The sequence below is a fragment of the Homarus americanus genome, unplaced genomic scaffold, assembly GCF_018991925.1.
Source record: "Homarus americanus isolate GMGI-L3 unplaced genomic scaffold, GMGI_Hamer_2.0 scaffold54347, whole genome shotgun sequence".
NCBI classification, from domain to species: domain Eukaryota; kingdom Metazoa; phylum Arthropoda; class Malacostraca; order Decapoda; family Nephropidae; genus Homarus; species Homarus americanus.
In genome coordinates this window covers 812,361-831,186 of record NW_024715291.1, presented here as the reverse complement: position 1 = coordinate 831,186, position 18,826 = coordinate 812,361, and the positions used below count along the sequence as shown (strand labels likewise).

General features: G+C 40.3%; 1 protein-coding gene across 4 annotated transcripts in view; it reads right to left on the bottom strand.

Moving 5' to 3' along the window:
• LOC121857480 (exocyst complex component 6B-like) overlaps window positions 1–15,867 on the bottom strand; it is a 46,046-nt gene extending 30,179 nt beyond the window's left edge. Inside the window, exon 1 of one of the 4 annotated variants that reach the window (XM_042353550.1) lies at window positions 15,690–15,867. In XM_042353550.1, the coding sequence (XP_042209484.1) occupies window positions 15,690–15,841 (152 nt within the window). In that variant the 5' untranslated portion in view covers window positions 15,842–15,867. Of the gene's footprint in view, window positions 1–600; window positions 816–3,476; window positions 3,623–5,883; window positions 6,071–15,689 lie in introns of those variants that run through there. The other 3 variants (XM_042353559.1, XM_042353583.1, XM_042353575.1) reach the window with 3 other exon arrangements.
• Window positions 15,868–18,826: the final 2,959 nt, after the last annotated feature.

Here is an 18,826-nt window from a genome sequence, read left to right as displayed (position 1 = left end):
AACTCGTTAACAGATGTATTGGTAGTTTCCAAATTGCAAATAAATCCTAAAATGAAAATTATGGAAGGCAACAGGGAACTTAACAGTTGGAAAATTTGGTGTACTGTATTTGGGAAATAACGTTAGCTGTGATGATAGCTATACAAAAGAAACCAAAACAAGAATGGGGCAAGCAAAAACAACTTCAATTTCAGAAAAAGGATGCTGAAAGGCTGCATATGGCAAGGACTGTTGTATCGGTCAGATGTAAGGACACTCAACAGACAAGAGAATGAGGTTGGAGGCCTTTGAAATGTGGTTTTATAGGCAAATACAGTACAGGGACTAAGAATAAGCTACACTGACTTAAAACAAATGAAGACATACTAAGATTAGTAAAAACTTCAAGAGAAATACTTGAAATGTAGAGAAAAGAAAAAAGGAAATACCAAATTTTTTTTTGCTTTCTTGTTATTTTGAAAACTTCCACAACACATTATGGTCATTTTATTTCTTGCTCAGTAAGCAAATTCAATCTTTGAGCCTAACAAACACTACCACAATATAAAAATCCTACAATGTTGTACAGTACAGGGGTATACATAATATGGACAACCTTACCAAATAAAAGCATCTGCCGTAGGATCAACAACCCCTGGGAACATCATTTCTTATCAGCCTCACCAGTGACAGGGTTGAAATTCACAAACCAAACATTAATTTTTCACTAAATAAAAATTGTGGGAGATAACTTTTTCCTGTTAGATCACAATCTTAGCCACTACAGTATGTTCATGTGAGACCACAAGTACACCGCATGTGGCAGTACAGTACCCTGATTATTTGTCACCAAAACAATCTTGCTCTCCCAGGATGTACAATTGTGATAGTAACATCCTGTGTTAAATTAGAGAATCTTTTTTTTTCATAATACAGTAGCAAGTTTTATACTGTACAATACTCAAATTTCATTGAACAGTAAAAATTACCACCCAATGAATCAATACAATAATTATTTTCATAATTATTATCATTTTAAACACGAAATCATTAACATTATTTGTCTTAAAAATCTAATATAAAATTTGCCTCCAAACATGCAAGTGATGGAAAGCACAGTCAGTGAGATGGAGCCTCAAGAATCCCAAGTGAGTTTTCAATTATCTCCTATAAAGAGGAATACCTTATACAGTATTCATGTTCCATATTCACCCAAGGAATTAGAAAAAAATAGGTACTGTACAGTAAAGATAAATTTGTACATACCTATACAGGATAGTTAATAGGATGTGTACTGTAGTGGGGGCAAGATGTCAATACAATACAGTACTATACAGTCCAGTACTGCGCCAGCAGCCTACCAAAACCCAGCAGATGATCTTGAAATTGCCTGGAGGTCTAATACCAGCCAAGTGCCCAAGAAGCTGTGGATAATCTGTACTGCATGTATTTTCCAAAGAGAAAATATTTCCTGCCATCCTTTTTATAATTATTTTGGTACAAAACAAAACCAACAATGGACTGCTGATTAGTAGCTGGAACTGACAGTTGAACAGATGGAACTATTCTGCTAGTTACTAGTATCAAATGACAACAATGAAAACCAGTATCACACACAATATGTATTAAGGGAAGATCCTTTAAGTGATTACAGAAAAATAAATACAGGTACAGTCATACATTGACCCTCGTTAGTTCAATACTAAAAAATTTGATATTTCGGGATACAGCGTAATTTCATATTTTTTGTCGAGGCATATCTTGTGAATTTCAAGATTTTGGAAAAATCCAAAAATCTCAAAATAACACAAGTTATTTTCTTTATATTGTACAGTGGTATATATAATCTTGTATAATTTTAAGCTGTTTAAGGCTTCAAAATTAAAAAATACTACAAAATTCACTGATGCAAACAAAATGAGATTCTAAAAGTACAATAAGTGCATGAACCTTGGATTTGGTTGAAAAGTTATTCTAATGCGGTATCTATAATATTCTCATAAATAAAATTAATAACTCAATTCAATACAAAATTATTAAAATAAACTGTACAATACCCTGTACAGTACATTACTGTATTACCATTAAATTGCATGGTGCATCAACCAAAACATTTCATACACCTGCGCAGTACAGTTCTGTATACGGTATGTATTCTTATAAATTTCAAAGTGTTAATTCTGGAGTCCTAGATACAAAGATAATCCTCTTAATATCCATTTCTTTTATTTGGTAATTTATGAAGAAATCGCTACCACCAGGAGTTGTTCGATTTCATTGTTTTTTCCACATTATGTTCTTATCATTACCTTTTATATTAACTAATTACTCTGTATTATTATTTTTTCTTTATCTACAATCATAAATCACCTATACTGTAGTGGGCAGGTCATGAAGGACGAGGGAAATTGCGAGAAAAAACACGGTGAAAAACTGATATGACACTAAATTATATCTCTTTGTTTTGCATGCGACTAATTTATGTATTTACTGTAAATATTCCTCCGAAAAATCTGCCGAGTCAGTGCATGTTGTCAGCTGCACAGTTTGTTTACAACCGACACGCTCGGGCCGAGCGTACTCTCACGTCCACATGTAACGTAAAATTACGTCACTACGGCGCTTCAACAAAGTTGCTTTCTTTGGTACCAGATATCAAAATAAGTACTTTCTGTTGAATATGGCGGGGGGTCCGGGCTAGGAAGTTAGGTCAGGTTAGGTAGGTTTCTTTGGTTGGTTAGGTCAGGTTCTATTCGGATCTAGTAAATGTTGCCTCTTTTAAAATATTTACAACAGTGATAAGAACATGTGGCATAAATGAACAAAATCAAACAACTCCTTCTGGTGGTTGTGGAAAACATTACCTAATATTTTATCCAGAACATTATTATTCTATGTCAACACATTATCACTCACTCCATGACACTATGTACATACATATTTATTTACAGTACTGCATTCCGGTACTTAATCACTTCCTTTTGTAACCTACTTATTGACCCTAATTTTTTTTTAACAATTTGCATTATGTTCTTGGTAGAACAGTGCTATGCATGCCTCTCAATACTGTGATACAGGTTCAATACCATCTTAGGTCAGATATCTGATGGGTTTTCTTACAGTGCATTTTTTCTCAGCTGAGAAAAGATGCCCTGCTCCCTCCTCAAGAGTTACACCTGATTGGCTGTTGCAAATCTATTCGATTTCGTCCTGAAGTAATGATGTACAGTATTTCTAAACGAGTTTATTCATAATCGTTGGGATGACCATTTCCTACGAGAAAGATATTTAGCTAAATTATATAAAGATACATACATTCATTATTTCAAACAGGAGCACATATGGAAAATGTGTTAAAAAACGGTTATTTCTAAATTAAACCAAACCTAACCTTAGTTGTTAAGAAAAACAAGCAGCAGAAGCGTTGTTAGAAGACCTCACCACCTAACCTAGCCGTGAGGCTCAACCCCCCGGCATATTAAACAGAAAGAACTTACTATGTTATATGGTGTAATTTTAAGTGTTTTGTGGATGTGAGAGCAGCAACCCGATCCGTGTGGCTCATAAACATACACTGGCGACTGGAGTCGATCGTAGATGATAGGCTGTGTACCGCTGCATCACAGCGAGAAAGACAAAGTACTGTGCGCCAGACAAAGCAGTGTGTGCCTAGTCATACCAAACGAAGCAATTTCAATAAAAATGATTCATTATATCAACTCACTGATGAAAATATAATATGAATATAAACATTAAAACAAATAACGCTTTGGCTGTGAAGTCCTACATATTAGCCGTGATTTTTTACATTTTTACAAGTTAGGAAACGTTAGGCAACGTTTTCAAAGGTTTGTTTATTTTTATTTTTAGTATTTTACCCCCACATTTCCCTCTAATTCCGAACCCTGCCCTCTTTTGAACAAGTAATATTGTTGGAAATTTTATCGGTTAAAATACTTTAAAAATAACGGTAATTACCGACGACTGACTTGTGAGCAACTTTTCAAAGAAAACAATTTAAAAAATGCCGCAATTTCACTGTTTTCTTATAGTGGACATTGTTTTAGCTTGCACAAATGTGTTAAAATGTGGTTATCTTTATATTAAACCTAACCTTATTGGGTATGAAAAATAGACCTCACCAACCAAACCAAACAAACCTACCTCACCTTACCTAACTTCCTTACCGGGGAATGGAGCCCCCCAGATCCCCCGGTATATTAAACAGAAAGAACTTACTATGAAATGGTGTAATTTTATGTTTGTTGTGGATGTGAGTGCAGCCGCCTGCATCGGCGTTGATCCAATCAGGGCAGCGGAGTGTTTTGAAATACGTCATATACAACAGACTGCACACAAACACAGTTCAATGCTGTGAAAAGTACTTTCTTAGAAAGATATTTATTAATAAAAGTAGAATACAGTACTGTGTTTAATCTTGGCATTTTCGAAGCCAAGTTCATTTATAAGCACTGGAACTGTAGCAGAAGACCAGCAACAACCTTCACACACCATGCTGAAAATTAAACTGGCGTGGGAATGAGAGGAGTGTGTGGCAAAGAGTGCAGCCGCATTACCGCCGGGAAGACAAAGTAGTACGAGCCTAGGCGCCTAATTATCTACAAAACGAAGCATTTGCACAGGAATTGATTATCATATTAGAACTCAATGATGAAAATAAAGTAAGAAAATAAACAGTAAAACAAATAACTCGTCCGCGGGTCAGTCGTCAATATTAACCAAAAAATATAAATTTTAAACAAATGCTATAGAAGAAAAATTTCTTAGAATTGTCTAAACTACTGATCCCAAAACTTAAAACCCTGAAATTCGCTACATGACCTAAGCGATAATAATATCCTTTTTGGTAAGATAACAGTAAACGGCAACAACAGAATTCTGGAAATTCACTACACTCAAATGATAGAAATATTTTTTCTTTGACCATTTTCTTATATTACACTTCCATCGCAAATTTATAATAAAGAAGTCACCGAATTTAAAAAAAGAGCGTAATATCAGAGCACCTGTACCAGGAATTTGCACCACGCCTTCTTCCAACAAGTTATCCTGTTCCCTCCACAATCGGAGCGAGAACAGAGGAACCCACGATGTATTCTGGTCCTTGACTCGGAGTAAGGTAAGAAATACTGTAACGGCTACTTATATTCTTGTGGAGGCTGAACACGCGACTCTGGGGTTATTACATAGTGGATGGGGGTCTGAGAGCTTTGGCTAGAGCCACCGGGGGGCGGAGGCTCAGCTAGGGGGTTAGGTAAGGTTTAGTTTGGTTATATTGCATAAGTTAGCAAGCACAGAGCACCGGGAATTCAGAACATGCAATCGATAGACCTATTATTTCTACTATTTTTTTCGTAAATAACAGTATTTCTGTTGTGTAATGTGTTCTTCTGACGTTTTCTTGTCACACCCAGAACCCCGAATTCCCACGCTTTCCCCCATTATTGTTGGGGGGGGGGGGGCTAAATCCAAAACAAGTGGATTCCGATAAAAACTTATGTCAGATTTGAACCAATCGCATCAAAAGCCATCAGAAAGTTCTTTTTTTTTTTTAAATCAGATTCTTTGGTTGCTGTAATCTTCAATTTGACCCCTATTCCAGTCAGCGGAAGAAAATCGAGTTAATATTATTTCCGACAGAAACTCTATAGAAGACAAATGTTTTAGAATTGTCTAAACTACTGATTCCAAAACTTAAAAAACTAAAATTCGCTACATGACCGAAACGGCAAAACCCTATTCTATACTAGAACTGCAATACTTTGGTGTTTATATAAGTAAAGATCCTCAATTCCACTCACCGGAAGAAAACTGAACTGAATTCCAGCACAAGACTAAACCAAAATTGCTGAGACTAGGAGTAAAATAACTTCCCCCCTTTACCTTATCACCAAAGCCACGCGACTTGTATCTGGTCCTTCTAATTCATTGAGCAAGTGTGTCACCGTGTGTGGGTCTTCATTAACGACGCTTGAGCCCTGAGGTCCACCTTGAGACCCCATGAGTGGTGCTCGAGGGGCGCTCACACTCCCCTCGTCGCCTGGACTACCAAGATAATCATTGTTAAAAACATACCACGAGCATAACAGGGAACCGCGTTTTATTTCTTTTTCAAGCGACACGAACCACCCAGAAGTATGTCTCACATTGTAAAGCTGTTATTGGACCCTTAAAACTAAGTTAACCTTCAATTAGGTTGTCTAGTTTTTAATAATGACAAATGTTTTTCCAGGGTGTGTTCGTTGTATTTTTTTAGCATTAACCATCCAGCGGCTTTTAACTGAGCGTGACTCAACAAGGCAAATCAGCTGACGCGCTCCTGTTTATAAACACTTCCCGCCCAGCTACCCAATTTTTCCCAATATCAGCACAATTACATAAGCAATATCCCTAAGTAATTTTTTGTAATAATCTCGAACAGTTATCTCTTACGCCTGTGTTATAAAACCCCAGCTTGATATTGATATTCAGCGAAAATCTAAAATAATTCAAATTCGACATATCGTCTGCATTTGGATAGGTTTTTGCGCGGGAAAAGCAGACGACGCTGGAAGCCAACAGTGTCCGAATATGATCGTTAATCCTGTTTCCGTTGTTTTATCCAAACCAGAATATTTAAACAAAACAAATTACAACACTTACAATAAAAAATTAAGGATTCCAAGTACCAAATTAAACAACTCGCTCCTGATACAACGATTAATAGAAGACATAATGGGTAACATGAAGAAGCCAGCCGAACGGTGTCAGTCGGGTCGATATGTGATACAGAGGAGAAAGGTCAGTGACAGCCCACATATGTTCATTCGTTGTCAAGTACTGTATTATCACCGTGTGTACACATACATCACCTAGATATCACTACGAACACATCTACAACAGTTAACTGTTTACGAGAAATATTCATCAGTTACTGTTTATTGTTCCTGGTGGCCTAGCTCGTAAACTAAAGCCGCAGCACAAACAATCTACACAGCTATTATTTGATAGCTATCAAGTGAGGCGATTTGCAAATGTAAAATGATCTTGTGAAAGGCTATCATGGCCTTTTTTATCCAATTCATAGGAAAACTGACTATACAACAAAAAGCAGTTTTCTTGGGTTCGGAAGTGTCAAGAATAGTACAGGTAGAAGCTTTTCATATGATTTCAACAACTATAATTCACTCAATCGTATAGTTTTCAAATAATAGTTGTGTACGGTGTAAAAAAAATAAAACTACTGGTTATTTACTGGTGAACCAGCAAACAACTTGGTAACTCGGTCAATGTAAACAGAAACCAGATATCAGATGAACAACGTTGTTATCGGGCAGTGGTTCCCAACCTTTCTGGCACTGCGCCCCTCATACCCAAAGAGCAAAAATTTTAAACAGTTCCATATGGAAATCTCGAACTTAGATAATTATTGGAATAATAATCAAAACCATCAAAGCTCACGTGTTTATGAGAAAATTCAGGATTTCTATGAGGAAAAAAACAGGAAGCTGAGAAAACTAGTGCACTTTTACAGATTAAATAAATTCATGTATATTTTTGCTTACTATATCAAAATAATACTTCTTTCAAACTAAAAATTAAATATTTGAACGGAAATTATTTATATATATATTAAGACAGCTAATATCACGTATTTGTAGAAAAAAATCACTATAGGTATACTGTATATATTTGAATGGCATATGTTGACCACCTCCCCCCCCAGTTAAACCAACGTTTTAGAGAAATACGAATGAGAAGGATTTAGGAGTAATGATAAGTAGGAATCTTGAACCAAGACAACAATGCGTATTTGCTCGAAACAAGGCAAACACAGTATTTGGGTTCATACAAAGAAGTGTAAGTTACAAGACTAGCGAGGTTATCCTAAAACTATATCTTGAGCTTGTGAGACCTAACTTGGATTACGCTGTTCAGTTCTGGTCATCGTACTACAGAATGGACATAGAATCCCTAGAAAGCATACAGAGGACGACAAGATTAATCCAGGGCATTTGGAACCTTGAGTACAAAGACAGATTAAAGCATCTGAATTAGCACTCCCTCGAGAGACGTAGGTGTATAAATGGAAGTCAGGGTTAACAAAGGTGATATAGCAATACTCAAACTATCCAACAGGGCGAGAACTCGTAGCAATGGTTTTAAACTAGACAAATTTAGATTTAGGTGCGAGATAGGTAAACATTGGTTTGCAAACAGAATAGTGGATGAATAGACCAAGTTACGGAACTTCACCATTAACTCTTCACGCTGGGAATACTTCAAATATAGGATGGACGGATATAGCGATAGGGGTTGTGTGTAAACGGGACTGCCTAGTATGGGCCAATAGGCCAGCTGCAGTTTCCCTTATTCTTATGTTGCCAGTCCTAAAGTTACCTTGATGGCTGTACCTATTTGAAGAATGACAAGTCTTTTTAATACTAGACATTTACGTAATGTTGTGACTAAGTTTGGGTTTTAAGCACCAGAACATGCTTACTTGAGGGTAAAATCTGATATATGGTGAGAAACTTATCAAATGGGGATAAACTGACTTTATATGGAACAAACTCTCAGGAGAGAAACTGGCAACAGACAAACGAAACTATTGTCAGGCCAAAGAAACTGGTGGCAGAGGAAAGAAACTGGTATCAAGAATTAGGGTTCAGAGAATAGAAATTAGTATTGGGATAGAAACTGGTGTCAGGTGAAAAATTGGTGCTTGGGTGACAAATTTGGAGCCAGGGAGAGACACTCCTGGCAAGGAGAAACACTCACAGCCAGGGAGAGACACTCCTGGCAAGGAGAAACACTCACAGCCAGGAGAGACACTCACAGCCAGGAGAGACACTCACAGCCAGGAGAGACACTCACAGCCAGGAGAGACACTCACAGCCAGGAGAGAGACTCACAGCCAGGAGAGAGACTCACAGCCAGGAGAGACACTCACAGCCAGGAGAGACACTCACAGCCAGGAGAGAGAGACTCACAGCAGGGAGAGAGACTCACAGCAGGGAGAGAGACTCACAGCAGGGAGAGAGACTCACAGCAGGGAGAGAGACTCACAGCAGGGAGAGAGACTCACAGCAGGGAGAGAGACTCACAGCAGGGAGAGAGACTCACAGCAGGGAGAGAGACTCGGGGCCGGTTAAGAAGATGGTGCCAAAGAGAAACATTACTAGGGAGAGAAACTGGTGCCATGGAAACACACATGCTAGGTAGAGATACTTAGGCCTGGGAGATACAGCAGGGAGAGATTACTGTGCCAAAGAGACACTCATGCCAGAGTGAGTCATTGTGCCAGGGAGAGAAGTGCGGGTGGTTACTACATGGCACTACTAAACCAACCTGATTTCTTGGAGAAAAGGTGGTGTCAAGAAATAGTGATCAGGGGCAAGGCGCTGGTGTCCTGGTGAGAAACTGGTGTCACACTGAATGTACCAATGTCTGTTGGGGAGGGGGGGGGGTAACTATTACAGAGGTGCTGGAACTGGAAGGGACCACCAGGGGCAGGTGACTCCCCAAACTTTAAGAGATGGCAATTTTCTGCAAACTACAACAGCTAAATATTGCAAAAAGTGTAATCCTCTAGTGACATATACAGCCTGTACAATTAAAGTAATACTGGACAGAGGAAACACTACCAAGAAGAAATCAGTCGTAAGATGAAGTCATTGTCATGAAAAAAAGGTCATGTAGAGAAAGCAGTACGGAAAGAAGCCACTGTCAAAGGGCACAACTTGTGAAAAACAAGTCTCATTATGTAAGACTAGGTCAAGAATGGAACCCATCACAGGAAGTAAGGGCTGTAGGGCATGTTTGTATGTGTCCCAGAGGTCCTGTAGGACGTGTGTGTCCCCAGGGTCAGGACTGGGGGTGTGTTCCTCAAGTAGGGCATGTTTGTGTATGTTCCCAGAAGGTCAGGGCTGTAGGACATGTTTGTGTGTCTCACCCCAGGAGGTCAGGGTCATGTAGGGAGGTCAGGGCTGTGTGTCCCCAGGAGGTCAGGGTTGTGGGCATGTGTGTGTGTCCCAGGGGTTCAGGGCTGTAGGCAGTGTGTGTGTCCCAGCTGGGCATGTGTATGAGGTCAGGGCTGTGTGTGTGTGTTTGTGTCCCCATCAGGGCTGTAGGGCATGTTTGTGTGTCCCTAAGGGGTCAGGGCTGGGCATGTGTGTGTCCCCCAGGGACAGGGCATGTGTGTTCCCCAGGAGGTCAGGCTGAAGGGCATGTGTGTCCCCAGGAGGTCAGGGCTGTAGGGTATGTGTGTGTGTCCCAGAAGTTCAGGGCTACAGGGCATGTGTATGTGTTCCCAGGAGGTCAGGGCTGTAGAGTATGTGTGTGTTTGTGTCCCCCACGAAATCAGGGCTGTAGGGCATGTTTGTGTCCCCAGGGGTTCAGGGCTGTATGTGTGTCCCAGGAGGTCAGGCTGTAGGGCATGTGTGTGTGTCCCCAGGGGTCAGGGCTGTAAGGCATATGTGTGTGTGTCCCGGCTGTAGGGCATGTGTCCCCAGGGGGTTAAGGCAGTAGGGCATGTGTGTGTCCCCAGGGGTCAGGGCTGTATGTGGTGTGTGTGTGTGTGTGTGTGTGTGTTCCCCAGGGGTCAGGGCTGTAGGGCATGTGTGTGTGTCAGGGTTCAGGGCTAAGGCGTGTGTGTGTCCCAGGGGTCAGGGCTACAGGGGTCAGGGCTGTAGGGCATGTGTGTGTCCCCAGGAGGTCAGTGCAGGGCATGTGTGTGTCACCTGGTCAGTGCTGTAGGGCATGTGTGTGTGTGTGTGTGTGTCCCCAAGAGGTCAGGGCTGTAGGGCATGTGTGTGTTCCCCAGGAGGTCAGGGCTGCAGGGCATGTGTGTGTGTGTCCGGGTGGTCAGTGTGTAGGGCATGTGTGTGTGTGTGTCCCAGTGGGGCTGGGGCATGTGTGTGTGTCCCCAGGAGGTCAGTGTATGTGTGTGTGTGTGTGTGTGTCCCCAGGAGGTCAGGGCTGTAGGGCATGTGTGTGTGTGTGTGTGTGTGTGTCCCAGGAGGTCAGGGCTGTAGGCATGTGTGTGTGTGTGTGTGTTCCCCAAAGGTCAGGGCTGTAGGGCATGTGTGTGTGTGTCCCCCAGGAGGTCAGGGCTGTAAGGCATGTGTGTGTGTGTGTGTTCCCAAGAGGTCAGGGCTGTAGGGCATGTGTGTGTGTCCCAGAGGGGGAGGTGAGTCTGTGGCGTGTGTGTGTGTGTTCCCCAGGGTCAGGGCTGTAGGGCATGTGTGTGTCCCCAGGAGGTCAGTGTAGGGCATGTGTGTGTGTCCCCAGGAGGTCAGGGCTGTAGGGCATGTGTGTGTGTGTCCCCAGGAGGTCAGGGCTGTAGGGCATGTGTGTCCCCCAGGAGGTCAGGCTGTAGGGCATGTGTGTGTGTGTGTGTGTGTGTGTGTGTGTGTGTGTGTCCCCAGGGTCAGGGCTGTAGGGCATGTGTGTGTCCCCAGGAGGTCAGGGGCTGTAGGGCATGTGTGTGTGTGTGTGTGTGTGTCCCCAGGAGGTCAGGGCTGTAGGGCATGTGTGTGTCCCCAGGAGGTCAGGCTGTAGGGCATGTGTGTGTGTCCCCAGAGGTCAGGGCTGTAGGGCATGTGTGTGTGTTCCCCCAGGGTCAGGCTGTAGGGCATGTGTGTCAGGAGGTCAGGGCTGTAAGGCATGTGTGTGTGTGTGTGTCCCCAGGAGGTCAGGGGCTGTAGGGCATGTGTGTGTGTCCCCAGGAGGTCAGGGCTGTAGGGCATGTGTGTGTCCCCAGGAGGTCAGTGTGTGTGTGTGTGTGTCCCCAGGAGGTCAGGGCTGTAGGGCATGTGTGTGTCCCCAGGAGGTCAGGCTGTAGGCATGTGTGTGTGTTCCCCAGGAGGTCAGGGCTGTAGGGCATGTGTGTGTGTCCCCAGGGGGTGGGCTGTAGGGCATGTGTGTGTGTGTCCCCAGGGTCAGGGCTGTAGGCATGTGTGTGTGTCCCAGGAGGTCCTGTAGGCATGTGTGTCAGGGTCAGGGCTGTAGGGCATGTGTGTGTGTGTCCCCAGGATGGTGTGTAGGAGGTCAGGCTGTGGGCATGTGTGTGTCTCCCAGAAGGTCAGGGCTGTAGGGCATGTGTGTCCCAGGGGTCAGGGCTGTGGGCATGTGTGTGTCTCCCAGGAGGTCAGGCTGTAGGCATTGTGTCTCCCAGGAGGTCAGGGCTGTAGGGCATGTGTGTGTGTGTCCCAGGGGTTCAGGGCTGTACAGCATGTGTGTGTCTCCCAGGAGGTCAGGGCTGTAGGGCATGTGTGTGTCTCTCAGGAGGTCAGGTCTGTAGGGCATGTGTGTGTCTCCCAGTAGGTCAGGGCTGTAAGGCATGTGTGTGTTTCCCAGGTCAGAGCTGTAAGGCATGTATGTGTGTGTGTGTGTTCCCCAGGAGGGGGACCCTATGATGTGTGGGAACATAAAACTCTCCAGCAGTAGGTATAGAAGCATGTTAAACGAGAAGTGGTAACAGCAGGAAGAAAATAAGAGGAAATTTTTGTTAAAGAAACAGTTAGAATCGAAGGAAACCGTGTGAGGAAATGGCTCAAAAATCAAGGCAGTGCAGAGAGGCCTTCTAGCAACAAAAACAGAAGCATTTACTTTCCCTGAAAAAAATAGCTGATGCAATTAAAACTAAGAAGAAAACAAAACCAAATGAGTGAACATTACATGGGAAAGAAAACTGAATATTTTGTATATGTCAATGAACAAGCTTATTTTTCTTATTTTAGTACTACATATGCTTTTGAAACCCCAGTTGCTGGTGCATTAGAGATGAATCCCTTTGGTAAGTACGTACTGTACTGTATTAAATTTTGAATTCTCACACAATACAGTGCAAAAAAGCTTACCTTTTAGTTTATCCTGGCAATAATGGTGCACAATTAAAAATATTAAACAAATTCTAGTTTAGTAACAACTAAAATTTTTAAAGTATTTATTTTTATTAAGACAATATCCATGAAAAATATTGTTGCAATAAACATACATGTTTGATTTTGGGTGCTGTGTATTTTTACTATTAATCGCTCACGAAATGGGTAACAATGTGAGAAATTAAGTAAAATATGGTAAAAACTTCCCGAGTACATGTAGGTGTTTCCCCGCAGCTCATTTTTTTCCAAAGACCCAATCACATCCCTGATTTTAAACCATCAAAATTATTAAGCAAATATAGTTCAACCCCCTACTTTTTGCATAAAAATTCTAACTACTGTATACATTATACAGTATGGTAACTAAGCCATTGTAACAATATATTAACATTGTTACACTATTTTAAGGTGTTGGCACCAAGAAATCTGTACCAGAAACGAAAACAAAATATTTTACAGTATACAGTACAGGCATCCTCGGGTTACAGGAGGGATGTGTCTTTGAAAAGTTTTCCGTAATGCAGGACCAATTTTCCCATTGACTTCCATTATATAATTGGAGATGTGTTCCCAAAGAAATGTTTTCAGTACACATATGAATGAAAATAAAAATTTTAAACACATATATTAATTACCTCATGACGTTACATAATAAATGCACACTACACTTGAATTTAACTCACCAGGTGGTGTGATTGGAGTTACTGGGAGTTCCCTCCTTAAAATATCAAGTTTAATGTCCAGCATAATTCTTTTATAGGATCTTGTAGCTCCAGTTCTTTCAATTGAACTTGATGGTCTCTTTCCACTCATCTTGAATAAGGGTACACAGTAACAGAGTTCTGAACACAGACACTGGGGTTTAAAATCAAACTGAGCACCGTTGGCGTGAGTGCACCGTCCAGCCGTATTGTAGCAACCATCCACAAATCCATAAGAAATACATTATATAATTTCAGTGAGATTCTTTGTTCTGTCGCAATTTTTATGTTTGAAAAGCTTACAAATTTACCCAAATTCCGTAGGGGTGAATTTTTTGACCGTATCTCGAATTTATTGGTCATACTAATTTCCATATTCCGTAAACGCGAATTTCCGTAACCCGTGGATGCCAGTATCAAGAAAAATTTGTGCCGGACCACTGATGGTGTCAGGCCATGGAATTCCAAACCAGGGAGGTCTGACCTGTACAAAAATTCTCCTCTTAATAAAATCCATATCAACATGTGATTTGCTATTCCATTACTGAAATAGACCATTACTTACATGCCTTCAGTGCTTTGGTGAATTAAAATAAGTCATCACTAAACTAAGTCTCATTTTAACATGAAAAAGCAGTGATATATTGTGTAGCTATATTCATACCCAGGTTTGTAGTCGTACAGTACTGTACTTAGTTAATTTTTGCAAAATCTAAGTTTATATTTAATCACTAGTGTTGAATGAATCACTGAGTACTCCAAACTTGAAAATATATCAATTTTTCCTGTTAAAATCAAACTCATTTTTAATGACCGTTAATTTTTATTCACAAAAGCACAGAAATCAAGTAAACTGTGGCCTATCTTCAGCTTCAGGGGAGTAAACTGAAGGTAACTTACAGATTCTAGTAAGTGAGAGGAGTATTTTAGTTTGCATATCATTACAGCTGTATAATTAAAATTAGTACTGTATGCACATGCAACTATCCTTGAATTTTACCAAAATAGCTTTGGTTAGTTGAGTTCCCCAAACTTCAATGCCTTTACTGTGTTTATCATGTTAATTTATGTGTTGAACAACTTACCTTAATATTGAGGTTGATATATATCAGCAATGGCGAGGAGGGATTCGTGGAAGCGTTCACCATCATTTAGGAAACATCTCGTGGAGAGGAATTCAGCGAGGTAAACAACAAAATTGGGGCTGGGAGAATTGTGAAGCGAGATAGATTAAATAAAAAAATTGTCAGGTTCTACTAGGTTCTATGCATTGTCGTTTCCATTTTCGTGTTTAATATCATGATATTAGTGTGCAGAGAAATCTTCAACCAATTCTGACAATTCCTTCTGGTGGTCACCCTCTTCTACACCTTTCCCTTTGGTTATTCTAGGATTATTAAAATAAATTACGAATATATTTCTTTCCTTAGGCAAATTAGTATTAACGGAGATACGAGTAAAAGAACAAAAACGAGCCACAGCCATTAAACGAATATTAACTGGTCAGTTTCTATTATGTTCTAAAAAATGGAGTCCCTTCTAAAATATTTACTATAATGAAAAGAACATCTGGAAAAAATCAACAAAATTGAACGTCTTCTGGTGTTAGCCATGTCTTCCAGGATTATCTTTCTGCCTAATAGGCCAGGGATCCGCCCCCCAGCTAGGAAGTTAGGTTAGGTAGGTTTCATTGGTTAGGTCAGGTTCTGTTAGATTTTGTGCATTCTCGTTTCTATTTTCGTGTTAAACATCATTCAAATAACATCTCCAGAAATGTTGGTTCAATTCCATGTTATTCATACTGCTAACCGTGTTCTCCGCCTTAACCATAATTCCTATTTGCATCCTTGACCCAATACCCGGAAACCCAGGAAAAAACGTGAAATGTCACCTGTTATCAGGACCCAGAACACCTCCTTGCGTGATGCCACTCCTACAACTTAATTCAAGGTGGAGCCCCGTAATTGGTTGATATGCTCGCCTATATTCCATAATTAAACATTATCTATCTACCTATGTATGATTCCGGAGATAAAATAAACCGTAGTCTCGTACCGAAATGTCAACTGTTTATAATGAAGACCCAACGGACCTCCTTGCTGGACGCCCCTCCACAACTTACCTGAAGGTGGGCCCCCAGTATTCATCAATGGCCTCTATCTCACGGAGGAGTAGTTCATGTCTGAGGGCCACTGGGTCCTCCTCGCCCGTTTCAGGACCCTTGTTGGATGAATCAGAGGTTCTGGCCGTGTCCTCCTGTACTGTCACCTCCATAACAACAAACCTCGCTATTCACTTGTTCCTCCTTACACGGACTTGTGGGCGGGCAACAAGTGGGCGTCCACTATGCGTACTACTGCTATATCACACTCAATATTGTATTAATAGATACTTTTTTTTTCAGTAATCACATTATATTCTATAGCTCATCGTGGTTCACTTGTTCCTCTTTGCGCATATTTGAGTTGAGTGGCAGGAAGAAAGTGTTGTTCATTCTACGTCTTAACGTAAAATTACCGGTACAGTATTTGTTTCGTAACTTATGCAGAAATTATATTAATTACTACAATACATTAACTAATTTTCACTTGTTCCTTCATACACGGACTATTGGGTCGGCGGGATATCCACTATGCGTCTCCATCATTATAGTCAAAATTAATTAAAGTCTTTACAGATTTTTCTCAGCAATAATATATTAGTTATTACACTCCTACAATTAACACGTTGAAGCTTGGAGTTGCAATAAAGTTACCTGCATATATATTATCCATACATAAGTTCACGGAAGTGAGTCGAGTTATCTGTCAATTCTTATCATTTAAATCTTATTTATTGACTCCTCTTACTGTTGTGTGGGGTGGATCAAGGATTAAAGAAACTTCATAGAAAGGGGGGAAATTCTAGATAGAGTGATGCAAGACGTTTATGTACAATATAGAAATAATATATCAAAATTAATCGTAGCAACTCAGTCTTGTTTAATTATTCGAAAGACTAGGTAAGAATAAATTGGATGATTGATAGATACATGGATAGATAGATATTCAGTAAAGTCGTCATACAATTTTACATAAATTCAACATGAACATAAACAATGTAGGTGTACAAAAAAAAGGCAATCATTAAGTGTTAGAACATTATACCTGGAGCTGATGGAACATTTCAAGATGAAACATAGGAATTAAAGGAAGAGATGGAAAAGAAAGCATGGGAAGGGAGAAAATGAGAGAGAAAAATAATAGGAGGAACAGGGAAGAGAGTAAAGGAAACTGCAAGTCAGGAAAGGGGAGAAAAGAGGTAAGGGATAAGACGGGAAAACGAAAATGAAGGAGAGAAAATAAAACGATAGATATAAAATGGGAATAATATAGACAGGTAAGTAACAGCCTCAGGAAGAGAAAGAACAATAAAGTGGAAAATCAGTATATTCATAGTGAGGTCCACCAGAAGGGGGATAAGATAGAAGGATGTAGTGGATTTCTCCCCTACAAACGCTTGTCGCTGAGTAGCCGACTCCGCGAATTCCCCAGTGTGTGCCTCGTGGTCTAGGTCAACCAGCGCCGCCTTACTTAGCGGAGGTCAACTATTAAGCCACGCCTACCTCCGCTATAAAAGACCTGACCTCGTGGTGACCACTCTCTAAAAAATAATAATAAAAAGCAGCACTATATAAATAAACCAATATTAATACAAAGGTCTGACGACCCAAGGGAGCAGAACAAAGATAAAACACCAATAAGAAAGATGAAGCGATCTGGTTGAGCCCAGATTCTTTCTACTACTGTATTTCAGTTTCACCACTTTTCCTTCAACCCCTAATAATCTTCTTTCACCTCATAACTAAAGACTCCGTACCGTACCGACCACTCTCTTCTTCTAGCTACAGCCGCAGCAAGCAACACCACCTCTTCCGCCGCTGCCTGGCGGCCCTCGCTCCTGCCGGTGAGCATGGCGACCCACAAGCTTGTCCTCCTCTGAGCACCCTCACCAACCAGCTCTCTCTCACTAGCGTAGCTTGGGGGGGGCGGTCCGTCCCGGGCGGCACTTTTGGGGGGCGGCACTTTTGAGTCTGCTCATCACCCATATCTGCAGCTACTGGAGACGTTAATCCATCCCTTTGTATCGGCGTTTTTGCTTTTTGTTTAACTGTTACTTATAAAGTTTAAGCATGTTTGGTGTGTATTTAAAGCATACTATATTTGAGTATGTGAAAGTACAGTAATATTATAATGGTACACAAACTATTTAATATATATATATATATATATATATATATATATATATATATATATATATATATATATATATATATATATATAGATTGAGTCACTGTGCAATATGTATTTTGTGGGGGCACGGGGCGGCAAACTCAAGGGCCGCCCCGGGCGGCACACACTCCAGCTACGCCACTGCTCTCTCTACATCACGCTTGTAACCATGCTGCCTTCCCAGCACCAAGCTGCATTGTACATCCAATACAACATGTATACAGAGAGCACATTGTGAGTTTCCTTTCTCCATCCCATCCTGAATGTGAACCAAACAACCTGTTCCCCACAAGGAAATACTGTACGAAAAAGAAGCTTTGTCACACACATATTTGGCGTATGATTCATCTCACGGCTGCTGACTCCGCCCACAGTAGCGTTTCAATCATGTTATGTCCTTTTATTTATATACTGGATCTGCCTATCTATCTATCTATCTATAATCTTTAATCCTCTCAATCTCCCGTTTCAGGTTGATCAAGGGGTACATAAAACTTTCATAGAAATGGATAAGTTATTATTATTATTATTATTATAAGGTTAATATTATGTAAACGACTGTCGGAGGAAGAAACTTCAAAATAAATAAAGCGTCGGCGGGTATCTCGTTAATAATAATATTTATTATTATTATTATTATTATTATTATTATTATTATTATTTTCTATACATAGATTACAAACTTGCTGCTTATCCTGGACTCATAATTTACAGCACAATAAAAGATAATTTTGGAGGAATAAACACTTTAAAAATAACAAGATTACAATGAACAATCACAAAATATTTAAAACCCGTTATTTTATTGAGGAGAGACCAAACGCACTAATTATTTAAATATTTTATTGAAGAAATACATAAATGTATATTTTCGTATATAAGCACTGTATACAGAAAAGTAGAAGTAAATAAATTATAGCTTTGTAGCCATTAATGAATAATAATGATTTCCAGAGGACAATAATTTTATATTTAATAATCGTGATAT